The 18,480-nt window shown below is 38.0% G+C and overlaps 1 protein-coding gene across 1 annotated transcript in view; it reads left to right on the top strand.

Annotated features, from left to right (window-relative positions):
* The window catches only part of LAMA2 (laminin subunit alpha 2), a 253,501-nt gene that overhangs the window by 14,780 nt on the left and 220,241 nt on the right, over positions 1 to 18,480 (top strand). Inside the window, exon 3 of the mRNA XM_026039256.1 lies at positions 8,638 to 8,880. Coding sequence (XP_025895041.1) covers positions 8,638 to 8,880 — 243 coding nt within the window. The remainder of the gene's footprint in view (positions 1 to 8,637; positions 8,881 to 18,480) is intronic.

Below are 18,480 nucleotides of genomic sequence, written 5' to 3'. Positions count from 1 at the left end.
CTTTGATCTGGAAATCAGATTAAGAATCTCATTTCTTTTCCAATTTCTTCTTTCTTTGTGTATGCTTTTGAAATTTCTAAAGTTTACTGGTTAGAAACTTTGCCACAGTATTTGTTCAGTATTGTAAATCACATCGATGTTCAACTAAAGAAATGAAGCAAGGTATGTRGAAGCAAATGCAAAAAGTTTAAAAAACTTTTGAGAAGTCTTTTTGAGAAATACTTTTGAGTATCAGTTGGCTATGATTTTGGCAGGGGAATATTGAAGTTTTAGCTTATTACAATGTAGAAGTTTCTCTRTGCTATTAGTACTGCAGTTTCAGATGTGCTTATACGCCTCTTTCCAAGTGTCACCTCGGACTAAGATAAGAATTTATTTATATGCCATATAGCATTTAGCATTGTGCTGAAAAGCACAGAAACCATAACCTTGAAAATGGTCTTTAAATTTTTAGTGAGAATACTCTCTTTGCACTGGGGACTCACTATTGGTGGTTGGTGTTGTAGCACCGAGATAGAAGAACCTTTCTGTTCTCCTCTCCTGTTGTCTGTTTGAAGAAGAAAAGTTTGAGTATTGGTGTTCTCATCAATTTTCTTCTCCATATTATCTCTCCACGGAAAGAAGCAATTACTCTTTGGGGAAAAGGAAAAAAAAGAAAAATTTCTCCCATTGTTTAAAAGTGTGATGAGAGGGATGACTGCCTTGAACTCTCAATTCTGGTCTACACTGAGCAGCAGAAAATACAGTCAAGAGAAGAAAGCTATTCCCTTTCAGAGCTCCACAAACAACTGAGCAGTGGGCAGTGGAGAAAACCAACAGAGAAAATTGCAAAGAACAGCATTGGCATTGCCAGGAACTTTATAGGTACTGACTCCCTCCATTTAGGTTAATGTACCTTAGGTATTTCAATAGCTGGACAACTTGAGAGTTTGGCAGTAATTTGACATTTTATAAAGTGCAGTTTTAATAAACTTTGCTTTTGAATGTTAAAAAATTGATGCAAGTTATAATCATCTACTTASGACATGAGGAAAAGGTGAGAGATATCAATAAAGAATCTATTTTTCTGAAGAAGAAGAAAATGTTTGTAAAGGAGTCCTGGCCTCTTTAGCAGTTATATATAGACTAGGGAGAAAGTTGATATTGCTGTTTATCATGGAGGCATTTTTAAACTGTGGTTTAAAGTGCATAGGGAAGATTGTACTTTTACTGTTATTAACTGAACAGATCAGAGCTTTGCATGTGAGTGAACTTTAATTAGAAGAGATGTAAAAATTCTAACTGAAACTTGGTTTGCTTTAGAGACACCCATCATAGAGCTTTTCAAGGTGTGCTTAGTTAAGACTTTCTTATTTTTTCCCCCAAAGTGCTGGGGACATCTTATGTGTGACATTCTTTACAAATTTTTTGGGGCAGATAATGCTCTGCTAACTAGTAACCAAAGTTGTTTGTAACAGTATAGGCGGGGGGGAAAAAATGTACTGGAATAAAGTATGTGCAGCTTTCAGCCCAGATTCCCCATCTGGTAGCAGCATTTCATTTGGAAACAGCTCAGATGAACAAGAGAGATGCTGTCATTAGAAGGCAAACTGCACCATGGTAGGAGCTGTTCAGCTCTCTAAATTGATATTAGTTGATTCCTGCTAAGCATCTTTTTTTCCCCATGCCAGCATTTTCAATTACAGAGTTTTAACTATGGGTTGAATGTTTGGAACCAATACTGCTGTGTCTCAGGACAGTGATAGGAAGAGATTTGTGGTAGCTCATGGTTTGAAGAATTTTCAGAGCCACTCCTTTCCTAAATTAGTCTTTTATTTACTCTGAGTTACCTGTTGAAGTTTTAGAACTGCAGAAGAAGAAAGTGAGGTATTTTTGAATAGCCTTTTTTTTTTAATTATAATTCTTGTATCAAAGCTGTCTACTCTCTGTTGTAAATAACAGATGCAGGTAGTAACTCATAACAACAAACATGAACTGAAATATGATGGACTACATAAATCATAAGGAATTACCTTTGAAAACAAGAAAATGAGCCTGTTTGCCTCACAAACTCATGAAAACTCTCCCTTAGCTCCTTAGCGGAAGTAGTTGGACTTGGTCTCTGTTTCAAATCTTGAGCCTATGAAAGTGAGGCTACTCCCAAATAAACAAATTCTGCAAAGGTAATATTCCATTTGAGAGAGATGTGTAGTGCTCTGCATATGAAGGAATCTGTATGTGTTACAGTGATTTCTCTACATGATTTTCTACTTCTCTACAGTGATTTTSTACTAAAGATAGAAGTTGCTGATAGATAAATTAACATTGGTTAGATACGTGCCTGAGGGTAATGCTCTGTATTAGAAGTCCGTGAGTCTGGTTGCCTGATGGATGCAAGGCTGGGGCAGCTTTGCCTCTGCAGGTTCAGCCAGGAGCGAGACAAAGCCCATATTCCTGAGAGAGCAAGGGACATTCACAGCTGGACACCCAACTGGGCATAAATAGACTATAGTGCATTATCAGCACCCACTTAAGCACACAGCACTTGTACAAATCCACACAGCTGCACTGTCTTGGTTCTTCCTATTCCGCTGATCAGGACTAAAGTCTGCTGGTGGCATATGTGTGCATAGATGCACAGTAYAGATCACTCCAGTAGGTACCTGCTAGAGTAGTCTCTCTGCTAGCTGGCCTGAGATCCACCAGTCTTTTCAGTTGCAGGTACTTGAGCATTACTGCCCCGGCATCTTGCAGCCYTACTCCAATAGCTGCCTCTCAAGCGTCTTTACTCAGCAGACAGTCCAGCTGGAAGGAAGCTCACTAGCCCTTGTGCTCACAACACTCACAACTCACAACAGAATGCACATCCACATAGAAAATAACTAGACACAGGATTTAGTGATAGGAAAGACTGCAGTGATGGAGCTCAGGCACGCATATGGACCAGCTAGCTGGTTTACACTCAACTGGTCCACTCATCCCTTAAATATTCCACAATAAGCTTCACCCTTTCACACAGTCCCCTTCAAACATAGTGTAATAAGTCATACACAGTCCAAAAATGCTCTTTCCCCTGTGTATTGCAGTACAGGAGCCAGTCACCCCATTAATCTGCAGGTCGTCCTGCGACATCTTTGCTTGACTCATCTAGGTGGGTTTTGCACTGGGACAGTGGGTGTCTGCAGTGCTCAGCTGTCTCRCACAGAACCTTTAAATGATTGTGTAAACAAGTCCGTGGGAGTCAAGAGACGTTTCAGGCCACAGGGCTTAATAACATTTATTCCAACCTGCATGGAAGCAAACCTTTGCCCAATATCTGCTCTCTTCTCAGTAAGGAACACCATGTTTACTTGACCACTGAACTGGAATAACAATCAACACGATAATATAATTAAAGTAAATAAGTCACTACACAGTTTACACCAGATTGCTAATGTAAGCCTCYATTAGAGATATGACACTCCTCTGATGGGAAAATTAAAAGGAAATACTGAAAATCTTTTGCAGGATTGTGTGGTGCAAAWTTTTTTTTCTATGATGATAGTCTGACTTGCATGAACAGTTCCTAACTGAAGGATTTATTTTTCAAATAGAAGAGCAGGTGGGAGTCAGGCACAATGAAATTTCCTGCTTCACTAGCTAACCCTATGCAGATTAATGATTCACTTCAGCTCTATCTGAATAATATTAGTATAGCAAATTATCCTGTAAAATAGGATGCGCTTTTCTATGTCTTTTAAGACATTCGTTAGATACAGTGCAGTAACTTAAGCAAGTGTTCCTCAAAATGTGTGTTTTGCAGACTTCACTCCTGAGACAGTTACTAATGAGAATGAGACCCAAAACTCATTCTTCCTCTCATCTTCACCTTCATATTGTCTACAGTTAGGGAAAGGCTCAAAGTGCTATTTAGCTTGTGTTCCTCCTACTCCCTTAATTACACACATGAGCAGAATAGCGGGAAAAAGCACCRGCTGTACTTTGGTAGCTGTGCTAAGAGGTTGTCACACCACTAGGCAGTTTGGTATTGCTCCATATTCCCATTCATATCAGCAACCTTTGGTTTTCCAGGTTATGTTGTGTTGAGCTTGAACAAAACAGAAGGGCTCTAAGACTGCAGAGCTCTCCTATCATTTGACTTAAGCCGTCTTACTGATGTAATTTAAAAAGTAAAGCAGGCATCCGTGCATCACCCTGTGAGAATATGAACTCTGTATTAAAATGTATTACACCAGAACAAGTTCATTTTTGGGTTTGTTTGTGAAGTAATCACAGTAACAGTGCAACATAAATGCAACAGAGCTCAACGATGCCTTCAACTTTGTGGGTGTTAGGATGCTCCTGCGGCCAAACTCTATCTGGTAGTAGTACAGTAACCAGAATACCATTGGCTAAGCAAGTCCATAGGAAAGGAAGTAGTCTTGTCCTTGGAGGCAAGTGGTTCTTCATTCATGCAGGAAAACGGAGAAGTCTGTGTTGCTTTCCTAACGTAGGCTTGCCCTGGGAACTATAGATCAGCTGCTGTAATTGTAGTGTCTTTTCTTTGGCGCCAGTTGTTACCCTTAGCTTGTGCAGCAGGCTTGTTAAAGCAGTGAACGTGTGGTGTTTCTTATGGATATTGTGGCACGGTAATGAGGGGGTTGTAAAGCATAGCTCTCACTTCAGAATATTTCAGAATATTTCAGAATATTTCAGAATATTTAAGGTTGGAAGGGACCTCTACAGATCATCTAGTCCAACCTTCCTGCTCAAGCAGGCACACCTAGAGCATGTGGCACAGGGTGGCATCCAGGCGGGTTTTGAAGACCTCCAGAGTAGGAGACTCCACAACCTCCCAAGCTGAGACATCCACTTCCCTAAGCTGAGACATCTATTTTTCTTAAAATCCGTAGTAAAGCCGTGTATAGCACTGTAGAACTCTGCAAGTTTTACATATCCTGCAAAGAAATGTGTTTCTAAAAAATAGGCATTAGATGCTACCTACCTGACCCAGTCAGAGTGGGAAAGATAAGAGTAATATCAAAAAGGGCATGGATTTCAAGTCTCTGATCGTTCCTCTTCCMTTGACTGGAGCAGGCATCAACAGTGTAGCAACATCCAAAAATCCCGTCTCCCATTCCAGTTCCCTATCTCTGCCCACGGAGCTGTGCCTTAATACAAGACAGCCTTTCAGCTGCGCTGATGAATGGAGACATGAAAGAGAAAATGGGATGTTTTGCAACTCAGTGGGATGTAGGTATCTCTGCACTGCTGCAGAAACCACTTAGCAGCTCTCTGATGAGAGTCTAGGAGGGCAGCRGTCTTCTGGATCAGCCTGATAACTCACTGTTAGCTAAAAAGAACCATTTACATGCACTATTTTATTTATCAAGCTTTTTCCTACTCAAGTTTAGATTAAAAAGAATAGTATCCACCATATTGTGACCTGCAATATGCTTTTGCCTTTTCACCATTCTTTTTTTTTTTTTTTTAATAAAACATTACTATAGTTTTCTTGTATGAAATATACTAAAAATAATTACAGCCAAAGGTATATAATAAATTACAGTCTAACAGTAGTCTATCCCAGAAGGTAAGAACCAGACTTCAAACAAATCTGGAGCAGAATGTGCAGGAAATGTTATTAAAATAGGGCTCTAATTTGAAAAGTAATTTTAGAAACTTGCACTCTCCTACTCAGCGTAGTATTTCAAAGCAAGCAGACAAAAAAAGGACTTCCTGTTGTTTTGCCTCTTGGCTACACATCTCAGATATTTGCAGAACTAAATGTTTTCTGGCTAAGGGCAGTATTTAACACTGAATCTCCTCTAAGGTTTTCCAAATTTTATGACTTCTACAAAACTGTGGATATACTGTCATCTAGGACTTAAACCAGAGATCTTCCACTGTGGAAGCCCTAAAAATGAATTTAACCTCTGTTATTATCCCATTAGCATTTAGGGAATGTTATTTTAATGAGTGCTTGGAGCAAAACATTAAAAAAAAAGTTTTTTTGAAAAAAATACTGCAGTCTGTAACAGTCATAAGCACAGTTTATGTGATTTGACTAGACAATGCAGATACAAATAAAAACTATTTACTGCACTGGATTCTTCACTCAGGCAAATAACAATATGCGAAGTAACTGTGTAGAAAAATGAGTAAAAGTTAGTTGCTTAAAACATAACTGTTACTTATTTTCCTTAGGAAATAATAGAAGATTATGCACTCTAGCTATTTTGTTTCATTTCAAAAACCTTAGTCATTAGGGGAAGGAGGGTGTGAGGAACTTAAGGATTTTTTTCCTGTTTATTTTAAATAAYATTTGTTACCATGCTCAAATGTAGCTGTTGTGGTCGTAGAACCTGTGTCTAAATGAAACTAGATAAGAGAGAACAATGGAGTGAAATAGGTTATTCCTTATTCCTGGAGTTTTTCTGTTATGTTATTAATATCAATAAACAGASAATTTGCAGCATTATACACAGATTTTTCATGTTGAAATAAATGGAGCCTCACCAACTCCTTATTCCCACTGACAGAAACTTGCCTGACTAATGTAGGACCTTCTTTTACCTGCAWTACTAATTACAGAATCACAGAATATTCAAGGTTGGAAGGAACCTCTAGAGATCATCTAGTCCAACGTTCCCCCTCAAGCAGGCACACCTAGAGCATGTGGCACAGGGYGGCATCCAGGYGGGTTTKGAAGACCTSCAGAGAAGGAGACTCCACAACCCCCTTGGGCAGCCTGTTCCASTGCTCTGTCACYCTCACAGGAAAGAAGTTCCTCCTCACCTGCAGACAGAACTTCCTGTGCTCCAGCTTATGGCCATTACCCCTCGTCCTGTTGCTGGCCACCAATGAAAACAGCCTGTCCCCTTCCTCCCTGCATTCTCCCTTCCTGAACTTATACATGTTAATCATATCCCSTCTCAGCYTTCTCTTCTCCAGAGAAAACAGGCCCAGCTCACTCAGCCTCTCTTCATACAAGAGATGTTCCAGTCCCTTAATCATCTTGGTTGCTTTTCTTTAGAGCCTCTTGAGAAGCTCCACGTCCCTCTTATACTGGGGAGCCCAGAACTGAATACAGTACTCCAGGTGCGGCCTCACCAGAGCTGAGTAGAGGGGCAGAATCACCTCCCTTGACCTGCTGGCAACACTCCTCCTGATGCAGGCCAGGATCCCATTGGCCTTCTTGGCCACGAGGGCACACTGCTCACTCATGGTTAACTTAGTGTCAACCAGGACTCCCAGGTCCCTCTCTGTGGAGGTGCTTTCCAGCAGGTCGACCCCTAATCTGTACTGGTGCCTGGGGTTATTCCTCCCTGTACTTGTCCTTGTTGAACCTCATGAGGTTCCTCTCTGCCCAAATCACCAGCCTGTCCAGGTCCCTCTGGATGGCAGCACAGSCCTCCGGAGTGTCGGCCACTCCACCCAGCTTGGTGTCRTCTGCAAACTTGCTCAGGGTGCAYTCCGTGCCCTCGTCCAGGTCACTGATGAACAAATTGAACAGCACCGGGCCCAGCACTGACCCCTGGGGGACACCACTGGCCACAGGCCTCCAACTGGACTCGGCCCCATTTATSACMACCCTCTGAGCTCTGCCATCCAGCCAGCCCTCGATCCACCACACCATGCACTCRTCTAGTCCACTGTCCCAGAGCTTCCGTATGAGGATGGTATGGGAGAAAATTACCTAAATATTCATCAGATTTTCTGTGGACTAGGTTTGAATCATGCAGCTTCTTAACAATGACTATTTACTATCCAATTTAGAGAACATTAGGCATTAAATTAGTGCTATTTTCTTCAAAATGCCCTCTGGCATCCTCATGTGCAGGCTCACAGTGCTGCATCRTAGAAACCGTAACTTCCTAAGCCCTCTGCTTTTCTAATGGCAATCGATGTTTCCTTTCCTTAGCTTCAGTGGAGCACCTAGATGTTATTCTGTGCAGAAAGGGTGCTGTGCATCACTAGTGTGTGTCACTCTGTGGCTGTGCAGTGTTGCTTGCGGTTTGCCTTCATGCAAGCCTGTAAACAGAAATAAACCTGGATCCATCAATTGAAAACTCAGGTGAAATGGACCATARTGAGCATTGATTACCTGCTTCCATTCTGTTTATGGTCATATTTGATGCATTTCTGTCCTATAAAGTTTATTTATGACCACTGTGCAGAGTCATGTGATTTAACCCAGAATGTTTTAGAAAAAGGTGTGATTATCTTTCAGTGGCTTAAAACTATGTTTTTTTCCTTAAGAACAAGAAAATTATGACAGTTTGGCAACCAGTAAACATTATAGAAAGTGTGTATGTAAATGTGCATATAGAAATACGACCATTTGAACAAATTGAAAATACTTGGAAAAAAACTTTACAACCCTTTGACTGAAGCCACAGCTTAACAATTATTAAGTTATGTGGAATTCAGAGTGCTTTTTAATTCTTTTTCCAAATATCAGCTGTCTCAGTGCAGTTTAGCTTTTATAGTGCAGTGAGTTTATTTCTATAGCTAAAGAGTTCAAATGGAATTTGAGGCCATATTACATTTCTAGGGAAAAAAAATTGAAGAAGACCATTTCATATTTAATTCTCTTAGTCTAGTAGGTAACAGGAAAACAGTATTAAATTATAATCACATATTTACATTCATTTTAACAACTTGTATGTTTTACAGATTTTTCAGATAGCCTATGTTATTGTGAAAGCAGCTAACTCACCTCGACCCGGGAACTGGATATTAGAGCGTTCGCTTGATGGGGTGGACTACGAGCCGTGGCAGTATTATGCTATCACAGACAGTGAGTGCCTGACACGCTACAATATCCATCCCCGTCCAGGAACGCCATCCTACATAAAAGATGATGAAGTTATATGCACTTCTTATTATTCCAAGATCCACCCTCTGGAGAATGGAGAGGTAAGTTCAAATGTTATTGTATACCTAGGAACTCTGGGGAAAAAAAATAATATGCTGAATTGACAAACATACCCTGAGTAAATGGTGAATACTGTGGCAGTCTTGCAAAATGGGGAGGTAGTCTGGTTGCTATTGTAGAAAGTAGTCATGGTGGTCCTATTTAAATGCATAAGATGTAAAACCAAATAAACTTGTAGGACGTAGGAGAAAGGTTACATGGTGCTACCAAGAACTAGTACTTCTAGATACTTTAAAAAGCTGGAATATGTTTCAGCATCACGTGTCAGCACAGTTAAAAATGCAGTGTGCAAGTCACATTTTCAGTCTCTGTATATCAGTTGAGCAATGAAATAGTAATGGTTTTATTCAGTGAATTTAAGTTATGGCACATATTTATATTTACTTAGGTAATAACTTCTGCCTGCCCCTGTGCCCATGCAGACTCTGTTCATCCTTTCTCTGTTAGAAGCCTCTGCTCCTTCATTGCAAGCCCGGTCACAAGTCCCAGAGCAGTCATTTGGTTTAATGAAAGTATAGAAAAGATGTGGTGGAAGTGAGAATGAGAAACAGCAGCTGACAGAGCTGTGTGTCGACTGTGCTGTAGTGAAGTACAGTCCTTTCATCCCCTTAAAATGGATAGAGGGTTATGTATGTAGACCAAATCCCAAGAACTGTATATTTGTCCTGTATTTTTTCAGTGCTTGCTACCTTTGCAAATAATTTGGTAATTCAAGGACATAAAGTGACTTGAATATGGACAAGACCAGAAATATTTATTTACTTTGAGATTCACTGATGCCTAGCAATGTTTTGTGAAATTTTGGTTTCACTACTTATCTTTCTGCTAAATCTTTCCTTCCATTTTTTAATTTTAAAATGATTTATCCCCATCTAAAGAAGTAAAAAAATTCTCTTTTTTTCCTTAATATGCAAAGCAACATGCACGTGCAAAATTTTTACTACAATTGTTTTTGAGTTGTGAGTGTAGATGTGTGCATGTTGCTCATATACACAGACACTTTTCAGTGCAAGTTCCAAAAAGAGAAAAATGCTACTTCAAATGTAAAAATTCTCCTGACATATTAAAAGAAAAGAAAAAGTGTAAGCTTGCATCTAAAAGGTGCTGATTTTGGTTACTGRATGTTAATTCAATGGCATTTCTAAAAAAGTCCACTATTTTCCATGCACGTAGTTGTATCAGTTGGATGGGTGTTTGTTATTGTAAAATCTAGTATTCACAGATAAAATAGAATAGTAAGAAACAGGGCATACATAGGTGCTATATGTTTTGAAAATATCTCCAAGTAGGTGCTTCTTGGGTGGTGAACAGAACATGCAAATTAAAAGGTTATCACTTATAAAGGAATTTCATAACTTGCTTTGAGAGAATATTTCTGTAATAAAAATATAATGCTGAAGTAATTTTTCCAACACCTCATTTAATTTACATCATTCAATTTCTTTGGCTATGCAATTATTTTGCAAACACATACTATTGATTATAATAGTCTACTGTCATGTTTATTATATACTCTCCTTTTATTGCTAAGCCAGTGCCTCCTTGTATTTGGCTGGTTGGTATGAGTTAAACAGCAAAGGGCCTTGATTCAGCATCTGCTTGTATATCCTTGACTTAAACATCTGCTTATACCATATTGACTTTAATGGAACTTAAGTCTTTCATTGCATGTGCAATTAAGCATTTTACTGGCCCTGACATGCTCTGCTTGGTGTTCTCTGAACCCAGTAAATGACGAGCATCTGATACACAGTTTCTTTAAATGGGAAGAAGACTTGAAGGGAAGAAGTCATCTGTTGAATTTCATCTAGCAGAGCAGAATTTYTAGATAAGAGGCATAATCTATGAAAGATATATCATTTAAGCCAGCATAAACAGCTAGTTATTAATCTGAGAAGCAGCTTTAATAAAAAATTTTTGTAAGAGAAGCCTTAAGTTTAATATGTTTACTCACTGGAAGAGTGTGTTTCCATATAAATGAATAAGCTTTTATTTTTTACAATATTCTTTTTGCAGGTAAAAGGCCAGTCTCATCTCTCTGACTGGTGACAAACTGCATTATAAAATACACAACGGCCAAGTTAATAATTTTTCATGTTCATCAAATATGGAACATGAAAAATAATACAGTTCATACCAATGTCCGATTTACTTGAAGTAAACTTGAAGTCGCATCGTAGGAGTAGTCTGACTCACTCCTGGTCTTTCCGTGGAACTGCCTCTGCATGTAATTTGCTTTTGTTCCAGGCAAGAACTTTTGTTTTATGCACCAGACTTTACAGGGACTTTTTTTTTATTATTCCAAGAGTGGCAGAGTTACAAAATGCTCCCTAAATATCTTTCCCTTCCTTGAAAAATGCTGAATTATTGAACCTTAATATTAAATTCCAATGTGTGCTGAGGAAACCTTATCAAGTACAGAAGTGTACTGGGTCTTGTAGGCCAGCTCCAAAGCCAAATCTATGGCTACAGTAGCATTTCAAACTGAAACTTGGCATCTCAGAGAAAGCAGAATACTTTCTTTGCATTTATGCTTTCAATTCATATTTTATTCAGTGACTTCACAGAATCACAGAATGTTTGAGGTTGGAAGGGACCTCTAGAGATCATCTAGTCCAACCTCACTGCTCAAGCAGGGACACCCAGACTTGATTTCTATGAGAAGAGTATTTTTAGAAATTTGTATTTGAGCAAAATAGAATTTGGAGTTCTAATAGTATAATAATTTGCACCAAAAATAGCTTTATAAAATATTTTCTCGGCCAATCACAGGATTAAAAAAAATACAAAATAAAATGGTGACCCACATAAGTTCAAGTTCTTCTCCATCGAATAAGAGTAAACAATATGTAGACCAGGAGTTATTTGTGCAAAATGATTCTATTGAATATTTGCATGAATTAGAAAGATCATTGTGGCAACTTGTGAAAAAACAAACTAGATTTGAAATAAGGAAAGTTCTGTCAAAAGTATAGACTTAAATGCAGTAACATTGTTAAAATCCCAATTTATTAACTTCTATGATCAGTGATTCCTAAAAATTATAAGATCAAGACACCTCATATATCACAGTGCAAAGGCACTTTAGCATATATGTTTCTGATATATTACAGATAAATGAAAAGGCAAAAATGTCCAAAATATTATTTCAGTATGAAAGGACAAGTTCTATTGTTTCAGTGTCCCCAATCCAGGAAGAGAGTCCTTTTTATATTTATATTTATCCTTTTTGTATTAATGAAATACTCATTGACTTTAACAAAATTGATGTTTCTTACTTCAGTAGTAATTTATTTGGCACTAACAGGGAAATAGTTATTTATATAAGGTAAAATAACAAGCCAAACACATATTCTATTTTGGGGAGAAGAAGAAAGACCATTTTGTGACATTTTCATCTTTACTTGAACACTATATCTGGATGGCGTTTTTTTCTTTGTTTCCTCAGATGATCGTTAGTCTGAGAAATAAAAATTAGTGTGTTACCATAGTAATTTTTGCTTCATCTCCTTGACACAGAAGCTTTGATGTTTACATCTAAATTKTATCTTGTTTATTGAAATCTCTACTTCTGCTGCTGAAGTACAATTTGTGTCACAGCTTGTTTATCTTTATGGCCAGGTGGATGTAAGTTTCTGGACATAACTTTTAATATTTTTTTTTTCTGTGAGATGTATGGAACTTCGGTTAGTCTGTGTTAGCCTATCTGAACAGGGRTGTGTGATATATATATATATATCTGGATGCATGGAATACTACTTTCTACTTTTTATAAATGTCAAAAGTGGAGTCTCTAAAGCCTGAAGTTGCTGCAGTTGCTTGCTGTAACATATTAGGAATATGTATGTCTTTTGGTAGAAAATGAAGTGTTGTATCTATCTAAGGTGCAGTTGTTTCAAATAAGGAAGTTGAGAAGTTTAAACTTACGAAGAAAGCGTTCTTATTCTTCAATAATATGTTGATTTTTAAGTGTTTTGTGTAGTCCAGGAGACTATGCTGTGGCTAAGTTAGTCATTTATGCAGTTCTTTATGCAGGCAGTCATTGAAAATCAAATCCAGTGAAGACAATGGGCGACATGTTTAATTTAAGCCTGATGCAAAAGCACTTGCTTTTATTGGGAAGCTGAGAAGAAAAAAAATCTCATCCTCTGGGAAACAGAGAGAAACTTTCTGAATTTACTCTCAGTCTTACCCTCGCTTTTGGCCCTCAGTGGTACTCYCCCTGTTTACCCTTAGGCCTACCCCAGCTGTTTATCCTCAGTGGTACTCCCCCTTTTTACCTGCAGTGGTTCTCTGTGGTTAACCCGCAGTGATACTCCCCCTGTTTATCCTCAGTGGTAATCCCCCTGTTTACGCTCAGTCAAACTCCCATTTTTTTTATCCTCAGGACTTCTCCTGTTGTTCACCCCCAGTGGTACTCCCMCTGTGTACTCTCATGCGTGCTCCACCTGTTTAGCCTTAGGCCTGCTCACCCTCTTTACCCTCAGTCYTAGTCCCGCTCTATACCCTCAGTGGTACTCCTGCTATTTACTCTCAGGCCTAATGCTCCTGTTCACCTTGCTTACCTTCAGTCCTACTCCCACTTTTTGACCTCAGTGGTACTCCCACTATTTACCCTCAGGCCTACTCCTGYTGTTTATTCTCAATGATATTCCCTCTGTTTACCCTCAGTAGTACTCCTACTGTTTACCCTCAGGCCCACTCCTGCTGTTTACCCTCAGTGATACTCCCACTCTTTACCTGTGGTAGTACTCCCCTTGTTTACCTTCAGCCCTACTCCCCGTTTTTACTCTCAGTGATACTCTCCCATGTTAGCCTCAGTGTTTCTCCCCTGGTTTACTCTCAGGCTTACTCCAGGCTTACTCCCAGCGTTTACCCTCAGTGGTACTACCCCTTTTTACCCTCAGTAGTACTTGTCCTGTTTACCCTCACGCCTACTCCCACTATTTATCTATGGTGGTACTCCCCTTGCTTACCCTCATTCCTACTCCTGCTGTTTACCCTCAGTCCTCCTCCCACTCTTTATCCTGTTTAAATTTCAGGATTCAGTAATTATTTTCTTTTCCTGAACGAGAAAAACAGATATTCTAACTTTTCTCTTTCAAACGCTTTTCATGCATTATTTTCATCTGTTGAGAATGCTTGATTTTAAAGACCTGAAAATGGGAAGTTTTTAGTCCTATAGTCAGGAAAGTCATGAGATTATAGAAAGATAAATGCCTCCTAACTACGGTATGCCAACTGTATCAGGTTTTTAAAATGGTTATTTAGACTCATTAGATCAAACACGACCCTGATCATTGTTTGTTGTTTTCAGCCATTGGCATTTGGGAAGAAATTCATATAAAGATGAGATAATAAATTATCTTTATTATTAAGCAGATATTTCTATGTCTGCTACTTACACTCTTTTGGATTAGGTTGGCCAAATATACATTTTAAATGACCAATTTTTTTAAAGACTTGGACATTTTACTTCAGGAATGTCAACCCACTTTCAGCATCAATTTCACTGTGTTGGCCTAACCAAATTAAGGTGAGAAAAAAGTTATACTTTGTATAACTGCTGTACCATACAAGTGGTAGCATGTGCCTCATACCCACTGTACAAAGAATTGTCTCCTTTTGTTTCTTGTTAGCCTAGCTTCATGAAACCACTGTTTCATCTGATGATCCCAAATTCTTGTACTAGAAGAATTGTCATATAGTTAATCTGTAAACACATTATTCATGCCATTTATGATTTTCTAGGCATCTCTCATATATTTACCCAAGAGACCTCTTTCACAGGTTGAAGAGTTCTAACCTATCATGTTTCACTTGAAGATACTCCATTCTTTTCATTGTTTTGTCAGTTCCATTTTTTTCCTAATATGAATATGTTCATTTTCATATGTGGAGAACAGTATTCAAGATGGAGGTGAATCYTGGATTTATAGAGTATTATGCTTTTTACTTTTACTTAGCAATTTCCTAATAACTTGAATTTGACTCCCCTTTTTTGACCTTTTCTGGTCATTATTGCTCACCAAAAACATAACATTTTCTTAGATCATGTTAAGATTTCCTCAATGTAGAACCTTAATCTTGATCTCTTCAGGAATTCAGCCCATAGGAAGTTATATTTTTTACTGTGGAGAAGGTACTACTATTTGTTCATCTGACCAAATTTCCCAAGTGGATATTTAAAAAAAAATCTCCTGGGCAGGAGAAACTACTAAAGAGTTCATGCAATGCAGTTTCATCAGTTCTGTGCTTTTGCACCATAACTGGTGGCAGATGAAAACTGCTTGGGGAATGTTGTCAGAAATATATTAGTATTAAAGCATTTTACTTAAGAAGAGTTTCAGAGATGACTGTCGGCCAGTGAAACCGCATAATGTTATTTCCATTCACAAAGGCAAATGTTAAAGTCCAAGGGTCTTTGGCAAGAGCTTTGTGTCTGGATGACTCAAGTTTTCTGAGTCTTAATGCTGTCCTTGAACAACAGGAATGTTCTTCCCCTCTACTCTGTGGAGTTAGCCAGCACTAAGGCTAAAGTGCGTGACTAATGGAGAGGGCAGCTGTAGTGGGAGTTAGGTTACTTGCTGTCACCTTCCTTTTCCACATAGGAGTTTTYCTGTCATTATTATTACAGTGGTGGGAATGATACTGTAATGAAGATGATGCAGCTGTGTTGCCCCTTTAAACTCTTGAGCTCTTGCTTCTCTTGTGATGGTAGCCATGCAATGAGGTCTAAAAGAAAGTTTASAGTGTCTTTGGTAATAAAAGCTAGTCTATCTGAGCACTTTCATCAGCCTTTATTCTCCTAAGTCAAGTAGAAGTTTAACATATGTATGAAACATGCAAAGGAGATACTTAAATAAGCAGAAACAAGTGCATTGTTACTGCTTTTTTTTTTTATCCATTTATTTTTCTTTGTTCACTTGCCCTCCAGTTCAAATGCCTGTACTTTGCTCCTTTCTAAAGCTTTCCTCATGCTGCAGTCTCAGCTCACTTTTATTTTTTCCCTGTAATTTGCTGTTCCTCTGTGCCAGTGTCAGACCAGTGATGTCAGAAGTGTCGAGCTCTGCTGCGTCCCAATGTTTTCCTGTTAGATTTTGCCTCTTCATATGTTATTGCTTGTCCTATTCCCTGTAGTCTAACTTTCAGGGAAGAAAGAGAGACTTACAAATGAACTGTAAATCCAATTTTCCCCACAGCCAGATCTAATCCCTTTTCACTAGAAGTCTGAGATTGTCCATGCTAAGAGAACAGAGGGTCAGAATTTTCCAGCGTAATGAAATGTATCCATCTGAAGAGCAGACTGAAAATTTTGAGGCAACTTTTTTTTCCACATCGCAAGTGACAGAAGCGCTACTGGATTCCACAAATGCTTTGCATAGGAGTTTACGGATTGCAGTAATCATACTACTGCCTTTATCATTCCTGTTTTTAACTTGATCCTCTCAGCGCCTAACCTGTACTCAGCATCTTGTCCTTTCTGTGAAATCATGTTCTAGAATTTGAACTGCCTGCTTACCTTGAGTTACRGTGCTACTTTTAATTTTTAGTAACATGAGATGTAGAAAAGGAACCTGTACAGTGAAAAATAATGCCAGCAATATCTCTCTCCATGCACTCAGTGTCATCTTTCAAGGCATTTCTCATGAGCATGCACATAAGTTTGATGTGTGCATCTCTTCATTTTCTTAAATTATTTGTAAGATACAGCCCATGTTGTCTTGCACCAGTATTTTGTTGATATATTGTCATTGTAAAGAAGAAGCAATAGAAAAAAACTAGATAGCAATCTAGCAATCTTARTGGACTAAACTATTCAGAAATGTAACCTGATTCAGAAATGTAACCTGGTTCTATTTCTAACCTGATAGGTTAGACAAAGGCATTAGATATTGACTAATAATAGTTCGATCTGAGTCAGAAATTCCAAAGTGAGGCTTTATGAAAAACTTTATTTTTCAATTTGACATCTGAACAGGGAGAATAGCAGTGATTCTAGATTRTTCAGATTTTCATTCAAAACCGCAAGTGGGAATACTGATTTTGATCAATGTGAATTGTGCCATGCGATGCAAAATGAAAGAGTTAGTTTTACTGGATCAGCTTCATTTGAAACATAGTGAAAGCTCATTTAGCAGAACAAAGCTAGAAGGACATATTAACTGTCCTTTCTTTGACTAAATATTCAGCTAGTATAGGTCCTGTCAGCCATAGTCCATACATCCAAGATCATGTCCTTCTCCCCTGATCATAGTGTACTCTGAGTCAGGCTATCTAATCGGGTGGCGTAGTTTCATTTTGTGTTAAGTATTTCCTGGACTAAAATCCAAATATCCTATGTTCTTAGGATGTTTCTCATCCTCTTGTTTTCCTGTGGTAATGACTGTGATACCTTTTGCTAGTGAGTATTGCATTCTTAAGTGTTTAAAAAGTGTAACTTAACTTATTATTTATATCTTCTGGGAATGGATAGAATACAGATTTTCTTCAAAAAATTTTGCACATAAGCTTTCAGGTGGAGCCCAAACTTTATTCAAATTAGAGCAATCATGAAAGAAACAGTTTACAAAGAGAAATGATGAACTTTGGGTGAAGATTCAGGTCTAGACCTTTTTGTTGCTTCTGAGATTTTTTATTTTTTTAATKTGATTGAGGAGAGAAATCATTACCTTACCTGAGGAGAGAAATCATTTATAAGTGACTACCAAGGAGCTAAGGTAATTTTGTATATTCTGTGTACACAGTGGTATATTGCCTTCTTAATGTTACTGGCTAAACTTACTGGCTAACATTTCATGATTTGCAGTTCATATATATCTAACAAAAAAAAAAAAAAAAAAAAAAAAAAAAACAAGCAGGTGGCATGTATTCTCAGTAGTATAGGAAATTTCTGATAGCCTTTAGTATGTGATTAAGACATCTTTAATGATTCTATTTTACATGATGACAATCTTTGCAATCATTTTGTTAAAATACTGTACAACTGATACTGCAGTTCAATGATGTGAATTATAGCAAAGTTCATTCTTAATGTTTGCAATATTTTAAAATGTTTGTTCATACTGAACTTGGTTTTCTGACATTCAAGACTGCACAGAGGAAGCAACTGTTAAAAACTATTCAGTAGTACAGCAGTCTGAAATTATGTTATAAAAGTAAGAGGAAGCATATTTGCTGGTGGATCGAGTTAGCATTAAAGAATTTCTTTTGTATAGTTAGTCAGACAGTCCACTCCTCTGTCTTGGCATGCCTTCTGTGTCCCTGAGCAGAAACTTCTGTTGTAATTTCTGCTAATTCCAGGGGAAAAAAATAGACAAGGAAAAAAAAAAAGGAAAATGATTAATTATATGAATCATAACATTTAAAAAGTAATAGTTTTAAAGTGACAACATACGAAGCAGGTGTTGTACAGAACAGTCTTCCAGTTTGAAGTTGAAGAAGCACATGGATTAGATGATTTATCCTTTTTCTTTAGCATTCATCATTTACTGATTGCAGTTCTTACTGAAAAGAGTAGAGTTGGATGGTAGTAGATCTCATTCCAATAGAGAAACAAGAACTCTGTGTACTTGTGAGAA

This window comes from Nothoprocta perdicaria, unplaced genomic scaffold (genome assembly GCF_003342845.1).
Source record: "Nothoprocta perdicaria isolate Ctin4 unplaced genomic scaffold, notPer1 scaffold_226, whole genome shotgun sequence".
Classification (NCBI taxonomy): Eukaryota; Metazoa; Chordata; class Aves; order Tinamiformes; family Tinamidae; genus Nothoprocta; species Nothoprocta perdicaria.
This window is presented reverse-complemented; position numbering and strand designations above follow the sequence as displayed.